The following is a 15,184-nucleotide window of genomic DNA, read 5'->3' as shown; positions in this document are numbered from 1 at the left end:
TCTTTCCCAGGATATATCTTATGCACAAAACGAGATAAACTGGTTGATATTAGATTTAACGTGAGGAATTGGTAGGCCAGGATGAATGACTAGGTGGGAGATAGAATAGAGAGAGAGAGAGAGAGAGAGAGAGAGAGAGAGAGAGAGGAGGGAGGAGAGGAAAAAAGTATATTAAACCGATGAATAAATAAATATTTCGACGAATTTTTCGGCATAAATCATAATAAGGTGCGTCGTATAGAGCGCACACGAGTTCGAAAAAAACAGAATGAAAAGAGATATACATACATACATCGTGTGTACCGTACGACTCGTTATACACGTTTTCGGTGAAAGAAGAAAAAAAGAAAAAAAAAAAAAAGAAAAAGAAAAAAGAAGGAAAAAAAAAAAAAGAAGAAGACACTCGAATCATAAACTTGGTCGACTATGCTAATTATTGATTTGCAGTCATAAATTATGGTAAAATCTGCCGGGTTCGACGAACTCGAATTTTCGATCTCCTTGAACGATCTCTCTCGGATAATGTTTCTTCATCGTCTCTCTCTCTCTCTCTCTCTCTCTCTCTCTCTCTCTCTCTCTCTCTTTCTCTTTCTTTCTCTTTTTTTTTATATACGTGTCGCCATCAATGCCAGAATCGTTTCAAAATGATCCCGACCATGTCGTAACGCCATGTTACTCGATCTCGAGCCCACTTCTTTTCCCTCCCACCCTCCCTCCCTCCCATTCACCCCTCCTGCTCTTTCTTCTCTTATTTCGAATTCGGCAAGAATTCCGCGCGTGATTCCGCGCGAGGGGAATTTCGTCGGCGGAACGTACGACGACGACGACGCAACCGCTAATAGATATATAAACGTTAGGTAACACCGAACATAATCGCTTGGGCAACGATTTCAAATTAATCCCATGTTCTTCTTTTCTCTCTCTCTCTCTCTCTCTCTCTCTCTCTCTCTCTCTCTCTTTCTCTCTCTTAGTCTCTTACAGCGTTACAGAACAATTATCAGAAAAAAAGAAAAAAAAAAAAAGAAAAAAAGAAAAAGAACAAAGGAAGAAGAAAAAAAAAGAGAAAGAAAAAAAAAAGAAAGAAATGAAAAAGTTGTTTATCTTCATAGAACGATCATCGAGAAAATTTTTATTCTATGGTGATGGCTTTTTATTCCGTTCCTTCAAGTTGAACGGTAGATCGTTCGTATCCATTGGGAACTGGATCGGCGAGTATCTCGTGGTTTGCGGATTTAGTTCGCTCGCGAGCACGCATACGTATCTATCTTACATGTATCTCGATTAACCACAAAGTCCTGACAATGAACTAGATAACGAATGTCCGTAGTGTGTCTAGGTTAGTAGTGACAACTTTTGTATATATATATATATATATATATATATATATATATATATATATATATATGTATGTACATATCTATGTGACACATAAAACGTGAATATCAGATCTGAAGAATCTCTATTTTCTTTTGGACACATACGAGTTTCCCTTTTTTCTCGTTTTTTTTCCTTTTATTTTCTACATATCACGCAAAATGGATAAGAATGAAAAAGAAAAGCGAAAAGATAAAGGAACGAAGATAATGAAGGAAATATGATCGTTAATATATCAGTCTTTTGATCTCGAAGAAAAAGATTTTGTCTATTAGTCGAGTTAGAATGTTTGATCGGTCGGGTGAGAACCCCTGGTCGATCGCCATTTTCTAAAGTAGCATATTTATTGTTCAAAGGAGCAACGGCATTGATCCACATATTGCTTCGCATTGAAAAGTCACGACTACGTCCATTATACAGAACGATCAAAATCGAAATTACCTTACTCGCCTTCGCTTGGAAATAGACGAGATATCGAACGTTCCTCTACCTGCTCCATCCCTCCTACCCGCCCCCCCCTACTCCTCCCACATTCATTTTTACTCGATAAATCATCGAGTTTTACGAAAAATCAATTATCAATTTCGTTCGTATTAATAATAATATACCGACAAGGATTTATCAAACTTAATCGGAACATATTTGATCGATCATCGATCATCGAATTATCTTACAAAAAAAAGAAAAAGAAAACATAAACCTACGATACTGTTTAATTAATTAATTGAAAAGATGAAAAAAATAAAAAAAAAAGAAAAAGAAAAAAGAAAAGAGAAAAGAAAAGTAAAGAAAAGAAAAAAAAGAAACAGATAAGTCTTACGTGAAAAAAACGTGTTGAAACTTATTTGAAGCAGGAAAACTCGAAATCGATTATCGCGGATCGATCGGTGCATTACGATCTTACGTAGTTCTCTTTTCGATCGGGCAGGACGAAGAGAGGGCCTATAAATAAATCGCGAGATCGCAAACGTAATCGGCGCAGCTCGTTCGTTGTTTTTCTGTTTTCACGATCAAGTTTGCCGAGAGGGGCTGACTAGCCGAGCCGCTGACACTGGCATTGGCCTACTCTCTCCGGCGTCATTCACTCTCCTGCTTCGCCTTCATGTTCTCACTCTCTTTCGTTCTTTACAAACACGGTCCGAACTGTTGGCTCTCGTTATACTCCTTTCTTTTCTATTAGAGATTTCCCTTTAACCATTTAAGAACGAATATTCTTTGATCCGATCAAAATGCATATGAAAAATATCCATTCTACTGAACCAATACGTATATATATATATATATATGTACATATATATATATGTACATTTAAACGTAGAAATTAAATTGATTCATTAGAGAAACAATAAATCATGTATGTGCGTATGTGCGCGTGTGTGTGTATGTGTGTCCGCCCTTCATTTCTCTTTCGTTTCTCCCCCTCTTGTTAACGATTAATTCATGTCATCTTTCTTCTCTGTGAACACTATCTTCGTCAAGCATCTTCTGGACAATAGGACAATGGTAAAGAGTTTTTCCAACATTGTCGATTGCATTCGTAGAATTTAATATGAATTGAATGAAACGACGCGACGAAATAATGACAAAGTTTTCTCATAGATCAGATAAAGAAGATTCAAAGGGAACCCATCCATCAAACAACGAAGACTACGACGACGACGATGACGATAACAATAACAACAACAACAACAACAACAACAACACGATGATGATAAAAAAAAGTCGAAGACGAAGAAGAGGAAGACGACCTGGTTTCCAAGCGAGAAAAGTCGTTCGTTTCTTATTCAGAGATCGGAGAGTCAACGAAGATACCATGAACTAAGCGAAGGAGGGACACGCTCTTCCCGATTCTGGACCCTGGAAAGCACTTCTTCGCCTCCCTTTCTCTCGTTGCATATATGCGTTGCACACATAAACATAAACACATATACACCTCTCTCTCTCTCTCTCTCTCTCTCTCTCTCTCTCTCTCTCTGTTTCTTTTTCTTTCTCGTTCTTACATTGGTTTGGCTGCTCTCTCCCTCGTTTCTGTTATGAAAGTGCTGCAAGTGGAGCGCGCCGTGCGACAAACAAAGCTGTGTACTTTTATTTACGAGTGACCGACTTGCATCAAGGAGAGGAGAGACCGACCGGCTTTAGCGATAGAAGACGAGCCATCATCACGGCTCGTCCACACCTTCCGCTTTTCCTCCTCCGAGCCACGTGGGCTATGTGTTGTAGGGATTGGCAGAGAAAGAGATGGAGAGAGAGAGAGAGAGAGAGAGAGAGAGAGAAAGAGAGAAAAATATGTACATACTTACATCGGATGCAAAGAGAGAGTGGAAAAATAAAGGCAAACCGAGAGAGTGGCTCGAGTCGGCTACGAAACGTCGTCGGCCGAGAAAAATCATCGCATACGATGATCCTCTTTCGCGAGAGAGCTTGGATTCTTTAACGCCGGACGGAAGGATTCCTTTTCCTTTTTCGAGAGAGAGCAACAAACGCGCACACTCCTTCGGAAGTTCGAGAACCGCAAAGTTTCCATTAAAAGTTGGCCGATATCTTCTCGATATTTTCTCTCTCTTTCTCTCTCTCTCTCTATTTATTTATCTATTTATCTATCTATCTCACTCTCTCTCTCTCTCTCTCTCTCTCTCTCTCTCTCTCTCTCTCTCTCTCTCTTTCTTTCTGTTAATGGAAGAAAGAAACGAACGGAAGGAATCGAAAGGAAGATCGACTCGGTAAAGAATCGAGAGCGAGCCTCCTCGCAAGAGAAGCGCACACGGTCAATCTTATTAGGGAATTGCACTTTCTTTCGTGCTCGCTCGTTAGTAGTTGTGTTCTCTCGACCGTTCATTTCCCTCCGCGTGCTCTGCGCGAGATCGCCGAGCGCTGTCTTCGAGGACGGCCGAAGGTGAGAAGAACGAGGAAACCGAGCTGCCTCTCCGAGGTGCAACGACCTCCGCTTACAAAGTGGGTCGATTGTGGGCGCACGCAATCGTCGCAACGATTTTGAAAAATAGCCGACCCACATTTGCAAGGGAGTACTTTCACGGTCGCTAACCCCGCGATGAGAAGAAACGTACCGCGCTGCGCAACGCAGCGCAACGCCGTTGCGCTACGAAGACTATCCTCTTCTTTTCTTTTTTCTTTTCTTTTCCTTTCCTTTCCTTTCCTTTCCTTTCCTTTCTTTTCTTTTCTTTTCTTTTCTTTTTTCTACTTTTTCTTTTTATTCAATCGGTCGGTCGGTCGGTCGGTCGGTCGGTCGGTTCGTCTCGCGCCACGTGAAAATCGCACGGAACTCTCTAAGCCAAGTCGTTACGGTGAAGACCACTCTTACCGCTTGGCATGAATCAAAAGTGCCTTCTTCCTCCGATGGCGACAGAGGAAAAAGAAAAAGAAGAAGAAGAAAAAAAAAAAAAGACGAAAGAAAGAGAAAAGATCGATACAAAATCGAACGTTTCTTTTTAACGATTACCGTTAAAAAAAAAAAAGTCATAAGAAGATAACGAAAGAATTGTTATCTAACGAAACTAATTCTCTTTTTTTTTTTTCTTTTTTGTTTTTTTTTGTTTTTTTTTTTGTTTTTTTCTTTTTTTTTTTTTTTTTTTTTTTTAGATCTAAGATCAAATTTTGAACGAATTCGATATTGTGATGGTATTACCTACGATTTTCCCTAAATAAGGAAAACTTTTTGCCAAGAGATATACGAATTTTGTCCTAAATAAAAATCCCATATGAAGATTATTCCTTTATCTTTGAAAGAGAATTTATTTTATTTATCTTTCACTTTTTCACAAAATCATATCGATTAGATTACGATATTCGTCATTTATATATTCATGAGAGATTCTGATTATTCTACGATTGGCTCTTCTCGTTGATATCGAAAACACGACTTTTAATTATTTTCTATAATTTTCAAGAAAACGTATGTTAAATATATTAATGTTAATAACGTTAACGACGTTAAATTTACAAGAAAATATCGAATAAATAAACGATCGTTAAATATATACGTATATCCAACGATTAAGCTCGATTATCTCGATCCTTCTTTCGATCCATCTTTAGTTTTTCCACAAAGAATACAACAAAAAAAAAAAAAAAAAAGAAAAAAAAAAGAAAGAAAACAAAAAGAAAAAAAAAGAAAAGAAAATAAAGAAAAAAAAAGAACAATGGAAAAAAGGAAAAAAGACTCTTCCTCTGAAAAGTTATCGTAAAGGCAATCGTTCTCTACGTTCACATCAAGAATATCAACTAGCGATGCCTAGTATTTTTCGTCCTACACGCGATTGGATTTCCCCTTGATTTCTCAACTTTTACCCTCGTGCGAAGCGCCGCGCGTTACCGAAGGAGCCCCACTTTTCACCACAGATTCTCACGATATCGTGCTCGGAAAGTAGCGAAAACGTGCTGGAGGATTTCTTCCCCCCTTTCGCGTCCCCTGTCCCCGGTTGGTACACTCGAGAGGATCGCCGGTCGGTTCGCTTTTGCACGGTTCGCCATGCACAGAGGATAAAACTGTCATCTCGAAAGTTGGCCTACTATCTCCTCGAACGCGATAATAGCACCACAGTCACGATCTCTCTCTTTCTCTTTCTCTCTCTCTCTCTCTCTCTCTCTCTCTCTCTTTCTCTCTCTACTTTCCACCCTCACCTTCTTTTTGTTTTTATCTCGATCGGATTTCTTATCGGGCGTTCTAATCGCTTTAACGAGTAAAGCTAAAACAAATTTAAGCTAACTCGCGATATATATATATATATGTATGTATGTATGTATGTATGTATGTATATATATGTATATACGCTTAGGCTTATTCTCTCATTGTAAGAGAAATACTATCTGTTTAATAAAGATCTAACATAAATAGGTAAAATAATAAATCGTTCGATTCCTACTTTAATCTAGTTTTATTCAATTTAAATGGAAAACGTTAAATCAATAATGACGCACCGAAATATTATACCTAGAATATGGTAAAGAGCCAAGAACAATTTATCACAAGTACAGACTCTCCTTAGATCAGACACATGCATGCGGTATTACGTGGACCAATCGCGATTCGAGCCTGAAACGATGCAGAGTTTTTTCATATAATATCATTTGGCTAAAATAAATACAGAAATTAGATAAACTCGAGAAGTTTTTCATATTCGTTTCTTTTTTATTTTTTTCTTTTTTTTTCATGGACATCTCTCTCTCTCTCTCTCTCTGAAATTAACATCCAAATGTAATTTATAAAAATTCTGACGTAGGAAAATACAATACGCTAACTCGTTTTCCATAGTTAGACTATATCATATTATGTGTCAATATGTTATATGTAAATATTAAATATTTACACGTTAAAGAGATATCCGAGTTATTCAAGAACATTTCGGGGGGAGGGGGGAAGGAAAGATCAATAATCCCGTGGCTTACGCATTGCGTCTACCCATAGACAGTGTTAGTCTCGTAACGTTCGTAGTAGTATCCGTTCTCGAAATCAATAGAATTAACTAATAAATCTTCTAATAAAGATACGAAGTTAATATATTCTAATCGACTGTTATCGATAATGAATAACTATTAGGTTATCTACTTTGATCGTATATATATATATATATATGTATATTATATTTTTATGAATAATATAATTGATAAATTTTAGAAACGAGTTAATTTCCGAGAAAACGGTGTTCCGAATTCATGAAATTCCTTGGCTCCTTTCCTTCTTCGAATTTAATTTCAACGATTGAACTCTAATCATGTTCTATCGAGTGATTTATAACAAATCAACCTCGGGAATTTTATCTCTCTTACCTCGTCTCGATGTATCGTTAATTATCTCTCTCTCTCTCTCTCTCTCTCTCTCTCTCTCTCTCTCTCTCTTTCTTTCTCTATCGTTTTCTTTCTCTCTCTTTCTCTCTCTCTCTCTTTCTGTGTCTGTTTTTCTCCTTCATTGCAATTGTGTAGAAGATCAGATGCAAATGCGTGCAGGTCGTGCCACGCTGCACCTGCCGCGTATTCTGGACGAGCGCTACTATGTGCCTCTTCGTACGACCTTGACACGCTTGACTGAGAAGTACAGAAGAAGTCTCCGACCGTTGGGTACCAAATCGTAAGTTGGCACACGCAGAGCACTAGAAAGTAAAATACCTAAGTATATATGTATATATGTATATATGTACGTATATACGTAGATTTATAGAGAAAGAAAAAGGACAAATAAAAAAAAAAAAAAAAAAAAAAAAAAAAAAAAAGAAAGAAAAAACTAAGCAAACTCTCTTATAGATAAAAAAAAAAAAAAACTACGACATTATTGTTATTCCCCTTTTATTCTTCGTTTTCTTTCAACGAGTATCAGATATATACGCTTACTGTTAGAAAATATTATATATATATATATATATCTTAGACATATTTAAATTCGACGATCGTTTAACTTTCGACGATGTAAATTTATTGTAATGCGATTTAGTCGTCGATGAGTTAGAAATATTCGCTGCTCATTAGGGTTCTTTGAGTCATTCGATTCAAGATTCCTGGGATATCTATCTATCTATCTATCTATCTATTTCGTATCGAGAAGAAACGTATAGATTCTTTCGCGCTCGGTTTGAAATATATGCAAGTAGCGTATCTGGGACGAGTGACCTGATTAGAGCGCATTATCTTGAATGTACTTATACGCCGGTGAACTCCAGCAGCACGGAAGTCACTCACGAGTTCTCTCAGAAAACGAATGTTTGAACATGCAAATTGAATTTCTCCTAGCCCCTCCCCTCTCTCTCTCTCTCTCTCTCTCTATCTATCTGCTCCCTTCGCCGCTACGAAAATTCGCAAGTTAAAAGTTTGACCGACCACGATGCGAAAACCTAATGATATACCCTGGCATGGGTGGTACGCGTTTAGGGGTGTCAAAATCGATCCTTTTGGCCCAACTAGTCGAAGGAAGACCACCGCATTGGCGAAACGCTTCCAAACGACACGCGTACTTCATCCTTATCCTTTATTTTCTTTTATTTTTTAGATCGCTCTTTTTATTACAAAAAAAGAATGAAGAAAAAGAAAAAAGAAACGAAACATTTCACGGAAACGACGATGACGAAGCATTCTGATAGATAAATTATAAGAGATAAAATACCATATATGCAAGGTTCTAAATCGAAACGGAAACCGATAAATCAACGAAGGACGAAGGACAAACGAGATTAATCACACGTTCGGAATGCCAATCGTGATTGCCACTTAACAGCGATATAACGTGGAATTCGATAAACTTGCATCCCTATTCCCCAATCCTCTTTACACGTCCCATCGTCATTTTTCACGAAATCAATCGTACTACAATCTCGTAATTGCTTCACGATGGAAATTGTATTTACGATGTTACCGATCCTAATAACATTGAACGAAGAAGAAACCTTTAACGTCGATTATAAATTATAATTGAAAGTTTCTTATCAAATGATCGTACGATCATTAAGGGAATAATATCGTTGCATCGCGAAAGAAAACTTTGAGTTGGCCTTCCTCTAACGAATCGATGTCATTATCTTCATATGGCACGTTAAAAGGATAAGTTAGTACTAACTATATATATATATATATATATAGATCGCTATTCTCTCAGCCAAGTTTCAATACCTACAAGGTTTCCTCATGAGCACACTCGAATCAAGAGCCATAGGGAAGAAAAATAAAATGATAGAACATTTTGGCAGAAGGATGAAGATAAATTCTTACGCGGATTTCGGCTTCTTTCCCTAGACTCACCCACACCTACCCTTCTACCCCAGTAGACATCGACAATTGTCAGGTGTTTACATAGGGGATAGAACACGCGGTAACGTCTATAAGGCATAGACGCACTACGATAAAGTTTTTGCATGGGGTGATCGAAGACGATTGATTGTAATGGTGATAGCGATGATGATGATGATGATGATGATGATGATGATGATAATGATGATGATGATGATAATGATGATGATGATGATAATGATGATGATAATGGTAGTAGTGGTGGTGGTGGTGGTGCTGGTAGTGGTAGTCGCTTAATAGGCCTGTATTAAAGAGGGTGGCTGGCGCGAGTGCGGGTGCGCGACTGCATGCGCCGCTGCAGCGACGCCGTAGTACCGGCGCCCGCCGTCCTTCTACGCCTCGGCGCCACAGTCTCTCTCTCCGCATGTCCGGAGCCGGCTGAATCCTCCGCTCCTTATCGCCGCAAGTCCACCTATCGTCTCGTTACGTGTACAAAATGGTAAGTCAATCGACGTTATTTTCAAAGTGAATCAAGGAAGACAAGAGGGGAAAGAAAGTATATTTTCAAATGTCTTGAAATAATCATATTTTCTTCGTAAATGTTACTTTTCTTTCCTTTTTCTTTTTTTCTTTTTTTTTTTTTTTTTTTTGTTTCTTTTGCCCGATTAATTTTCAATGTTTCGAGAGCACCCGGCGATGTTATGTTCTATTCGTATACTCTCTATCACTCTCTCTCTCTCTCTCTCTCTCTCTGTTCATGTATAAGTTGGACAGGTAAAAAAAATTATGGACTTTCGATCGCGCGGGGAAATGACGTGTATGAGTGCGGATTTGAAAACTCACGGCTAATTTTCGTTATTTCTTCCTTCTCCTCCTCCTCCTTCTCTTCTTCCTCCTCTTACTACTACTACTACTACTACTACTACTACGACTACTACTACTACTACTACTACTACTGACTGCTGCGACTCCTACTACTCTTACTTCTTTCCTCCTCCTTCTCTCCGCCCCTAACCCCCATCCACTTATTTTCCGTAAGACTTTGAAATAATCGAGTACGCTAGTTTGCCGCGATTTTTCTCATAGAAATGGGCGCCTTCGTGGACGGAAAATCTGGGTCAAGGAAAGAGCACCGTGTGACCACAGTACTACGCGCCTAAACGAACTCTCGAAGCAACGTGCTCTTCCGTTTGACACTTCACGCGTTGCGTCGTTAACGACCGGAAGAGTGAATAGAGAGGAAAACCGTCTGACGTGTGTTCAACGTCGAAGCGGCTCATTATTTCGCCGCAAGGTAGCAGCACCTCGCGGTCCTAATCCATCGAGACGCTCGCTCTTTTTTTTTCTCTTTTCTTTTCTTTTCTTTTTTTTCTTTTTTTTTTTTTTTTTTTTTAATTTTAAAATTGTACGTGACGCCGAATGAGAGATTCTTTTCTCGAGTCATGCGGTTCGCGTGAAAGTGTGCAATAAAAAAAAGAAGTATTTTATAACGACCTAAACGGATGGCACGTTTCCAGCATTGCATACATTTTCTTACATGGATTATCTATTTTCATCGTTTTATTTGAAATGAAAAGATAAAAAGAAACAAAATGGTACGACATCTTGATGGACGCTTAAAAAAATCGTAATGGAAATGTTGTTTTCTTTGTAAAAAAAAAAAAAAAAAAAAAAAAAAAAAAAAGAGAGAAAAAAAGAGAAAAAAAGAAGTAACTGTGTTGTGAAATAATCGTAGTCACGAGAATCCCAAGTATCGATCTGTTTTCCCTAACTCTTGCATTCTAATTCGATTAGGAGAGCGGGAGAGTTCCACGGTAATACATATATGTGCAAACGTTGAACGATGTTTCGTGACATTCTGCAATGATGAACTTCATCTTTCTACGTCATCTTATTTGAAAGATTATCGCAATAGTTTATTCGCATGTAACGCGAGCAGATAACGGCGCAAGTAGTCCCGTCGATTTCAAACGAAACTATTAACTTTCTAACACGAACTCGGAAAAGTTTTCAAATCCCTGTAAGAACATTAAAATCAAACGTTTAACGGTACTAAATTATCTAAAGTAATTTTCTTACTCTTTAAAAATGCGACAGCGTTGTTTTCCGCGCTGACTCATGTCCTTGCCCTTCCACCAAAAACGAAAGCGAGATCTATACTCAGGGTCGCATTCTTTTCTGCAGAGTCCTGCGCACGAAGGCAAACACACCCACGAAATTAAATGCAATTTATCCTACGGTTAAAATCCAATAAATTCTAAAATTAATTAACAATTATTACGAAAATAGACGTTAATACACTTGTATCTAATAATGATACTAATGCTGATGATAAAACTGTTGTTTTGCATTTAAAATTTGTTGCTGAGAGAAGAGATAAAAGAAAAAAAAATAAAAAAGAAAAAGAAAAAAAAAAAAAGTAACAAAAATCTTCTCATAGGTGCTTGCGGATGCGACGCTGACGGATAATCATCACCGTCAGCGAGGATTCGCGACAAATGGCAACCCGGAAGGCATCACTGTATGTAATCTGATAGACGGAGAGACTCTGACCTATAGTTTGGCCCTTATACGCGGTCGGGCACCATTGGCGTGTAATTATATCACCGTTAGGGCTCAAAAAAATGTGACATCGGAATGGCCAGTGGTCGGAGGCGAATTTCGCGCGTTAGTTGATCTTACGCGCGGATCCAATAAACTGGAACTCGAGGCCGGAGGACACAAACGACGATTAACTCTTTTGCATGAACCGAGAACAACTAGGCTACGAGTGACACCGGTATATGTGGTATGCGCGGGACACGATGGCTATTTCCAAGGACCACGAAGAGAGGATAGATCACCGGAAAGCGCGGCAACCAGAATAGGTTTGGGTGCTAGACTCTTGCAAACTCTAACAGCGGAAAAATTGAGGGAAGCTGGACACGGAAAGAAGACGTTTCAATTGGAACGCGATCTGGACGGTCCAGAGTGCTTGGTGATGCACAGTATGCTTCACGTCGACAGAGCACGAGCTATGTCGCAACGAGAATTATGGGAATTGATCGCACGCGAATTGATGACCGGTCCATTAGCATCGAAGGACCGGAAATATCTAGCTTTCTTATCTTGCACGAGGTATCGCGGTGCGCCGAGTCCCCGTACTCACGAAGATACCTTAGCGAGAACACAAGGTCATGCTGCTTTGGGTGGCGGTGGTTTAGCTCTTTTCGGCTCAGCTTGCTTGCATACGTGGCCTACCTGCATGGCTCAAGTACTGCCCCGATTTTTAGACACCACGGTCGTTGACACCGAACAACTGATGGACGACAGCAATTATCGAGGTACCCATGGTGGCTGTTTAGCGACTACTCTTGGATCGGTTTTACACGAACTCGGGCACACGTTCGATCTCGGACACACGAGGGAAGGTATTATGGGACGTGGTTTTGATTACGTCGACAGGGTCTTTGTTGGAGCGGCTGGAATCGATTTCAATCGTAATCCCATTAGGAGAGATCCACAACATACGACTGTTGCTCTCAGTAGACCTCTCAGCGTCACAGTTACAGTACAAGAACCGGTATTGTCTAGCCCCCGGAGAGGACGACTTTTATCTGAGACATCCAGGCCATCACCATCGGCGAATGCGAGACAGCTTCCTGGTAGACTATCCGCCCCTGCTAGTCCCGAACTTAACAGGTCTTTCTCTAAGACTTTAAACGCGGCCGAACTACCCTCCCAACCGGATAGAACTTTCTGGGGACCTTCTTGTGCCGCGTTGCTCGCTTATCATCGATGGTTCAACACCGAAACTGATAATCATTCCAACAGACGTCATAATGACATAGAATACGATGGTAAAAGGTATAATTAAAATCGTAAAATATCTATGTTTCTATTAAAAATTTTCTATCATCTAAATTATTCTCTATTTTATTGATTTCGCAGGAACGTGGCACGTTCTCGATATGGTATTAGAGTGATCGAACTTAGAGAAACTTCCGGTGGTATGGTCGTTGGTTCTCGTCAATTTCCTGGTACTCGGCCACCTTTAGAAGCATTGGTACCACCACCTCCACCTCACTGCCTGGCAGCTTTAACTCTAGTCGCTGAGGATTCCACGGGGAACATACTCAAACATGAGCTTCCAACTGCCTTCTGAAGGTCGTTGGAATTGTTACGACCGACCGAACCATTTTTCCTTGCCTTACCAGCCAAAGAGAATGAACAAAAAATTCTTTAACATACCTAGAATTCATTTTGAACCGCCGGTCGGTCCCAACAATGCGGTAACCGCGGCGAAAAATGCTTCGTAGTTCAAGCAGGTTTTGTTCGCGGCTATTAGACATCTTATTATTCTAATAATCTAATACGTACTTTACTCGAACACTTGTACTCTCGCTCTCTCTCTCTCTCTCTCTCTCTCTCTTTTTTTCTCTTTTTTGAATAATATAAGTTCTTTTTTAAAGCACAAAAGTCTTCGATTCATGTTAAACATAATATCGTACTGCCATCTTACACTTTCATCATTTTCATTGCTTTCGAGGATATTCTCTCATCGTGTATTAAACGCGATACCTGAAAATATATCGTTCTTATATTAGAAGGGGTGTCGGTTAATTGGCGAAAAAGTGCTAAAATTTAGGAATCTAAATAATTATTTAATTTCGAAAAATATACCGATACTCCGAAAAAAAAAATGTGCTTCTATAATTCAATATAAAGAAAAAAAAAAAAAAAACAAAAATCAAAAAGAAAAAAAAAAAGGAAATAAAATAAAATGAAGGAAAAAATACCTGTACTAAACATGATCACGAACATTTCTAATCGTAAATTATTAGACAACAGGGATTTTATACCATCGAAATAAAATTCCATTTCTAGTCGATCAACAGGGCATAGATCTCGTTCACGTGCGATACATCTTATCTCTATGGTTTTTTTTTCTTTTTTTTTTTTTTTTTTTAGTAAGCAAAATATATACGATACCTGAAAGAACTTCGTTTCATTCGTTCACTTTGCCTGGAGTGTGTAAAAAAAAAAAAAGAAAAAAAGAAAAAAAAAAAGAAAAGAAAGACAGAAAGAAAGAAAGAAAAGGAAAGAGAAGAAAAGCAATTATCACTTTTCTCAGAATATCATGATATATTACACACATGCCGTGCACAAAAATTAAATAAAAAGAAAGGCACGTAAGTTCGCGGTAATGCAAATGTAAAACCTGTAACAATATAGTAATGAAACGTCGTTCATAATGCGAAGAAGTAAGTACGTATGCGCTAAAATATAGTAACAGCGTATAATCTTTTAACATTACGAAAAAACATACAATAGTTGTATATTGTTACGTATGTATATGTATAATATTATTCCTTAAATTATTTTAATAATATAGATTAATCGGGTATGACAGTTATACAGATGACAATATTGTAACGCGGACTTCGGCAGATTTAAAAAAAAAGAGCATCAATCATTTGATTAAAGAGATGAGATAATATTTACGAAATATTTTAGGCAAGAAACCCCATTTATCGATAAAGCATTAAGCTAGTCAGTAAGAATACAAACAAACAAAAAAACAAACAAACAAACAAACAAACAAATAAACAAACAAAAAAAGAAAGAAAGAAAGAAAAAAGAAAATTTTATTATTTAAATGCTTCAAAAATAATGTAAGAAAAATTATATTTAATTATATCTAGATATTAAGCCTGTGCTTTGGAGAATACGTATTAAAAAAAAATATTATGTTCCTATATTATTAATCATGACATTTATTCCCTTTCATCTATAATTATTATTACTTCTATCGTAATATAGATATATTTTCAATCAGACTAAGTAGAACGATTTAAGAAGAATCATCATTATTCCATTCAAATTGACAAAATAGAATAATAATGTGTTAATCAAATGAAAGATTTTGATTATAAAGAGTTTCTAATAAGAAGCTTGAATTTTTTAAAACCAATAAAAGTAAAAAAATTAGATTGTTATCAAAGAATGAGAATACTCATTTTTTTTTCTTTTTTCTATTTCTCATTTTCTCTTTTATTTATTTATTTACTTTCTTTTTTTTTTCTTTTTTTTTTTCTTTTTT

The 15,184-nt window shown here is 37.8% G+C and overlaps 1 protein-coding gene and 1 long non-coding RNA gene across 3 annotated transcripts; one reads left to right on the top strand and one right to left on the bottom strand.

Annotated features, from left to right (window-relative positions):
• Window positions 1-6,247: 6,247 nt before the first annotated feature.
• On the bottom strand, window positions 6,248-10,005 carry LOC124956547. Its single transcript, XR_007103285.1, has 2 exons — window positions 9,946-10,005; window positions 6,248-7,478 (listed from the first exon to the last, which is right to left on the bottom strand). It is a non-coding gene; the product is annotated as an uncharacterized LOC124956547 (long non-coding RNA).
• On the top strand, window positions 9,445-14,840 carry LOC124956542 (putative zinc metalloproteinase YIL108W). 2 transcript variants are annotated; one of them, XM_047512498.1, is made up of 3 exons: window positions 9,445-9,601; window positions 11,543-12,948; window positions 13,033-14,840. In XM_047512498.1, the coding sequence occupies exons 1-3, from the start codon at window positions 9,599-9,601 to the stop codon at window positions 13,244-13,246; spliced, it is 1,623 nt and encodes a 540-aa protein (XP_047368454.1). In that variant the 5' UTR covers window positions 9,445-9,598; the 3' UTR covers window positions 13,247-14,840. The 2 variants fall into 2 exon arrangements, with proteins under 2 accessions (XP_047368454.1, XP_047368455.1); XM_047512499.1 differs by lacking the exon at window positions 9,445-9,601 and adding an exon at window positions 10,440-10,697.
• The last annotated feature ends 344 nt before the right edge of the window (window positions 14,841-15,184 follow it).

Source organism: Vespa velutina, chromosome 22, assembly GCF_912470025.1.
Source record: "Vespa velutina chromosome 22, iVesVel2.1, whole genome shotgun sequence".
NCBI classification, from domain to species: domain Eukaryota; kingdom Metazoa; phylum Arthropoda; class Insecta; order Hymenoptera; family Vespidae; genus Vespa; species Vespa velutina.
The sequence above is the reverse complement of the archived record's forward strand: the minus strand, read 5'-3'. Positions and strand labels throughout refer to the sequence as shown.

Coding starts and splice junctions, on each gene's coding strand:
- LOC124956542 (XM_047512498.1), top strand. Junction 12,949..13,032: donor ATAGAATACGATGGTAAAAG/GTATAATTAAAA, acceptor TTGATTTCGCAG/GAACGTGGCACGTTCTCGAT.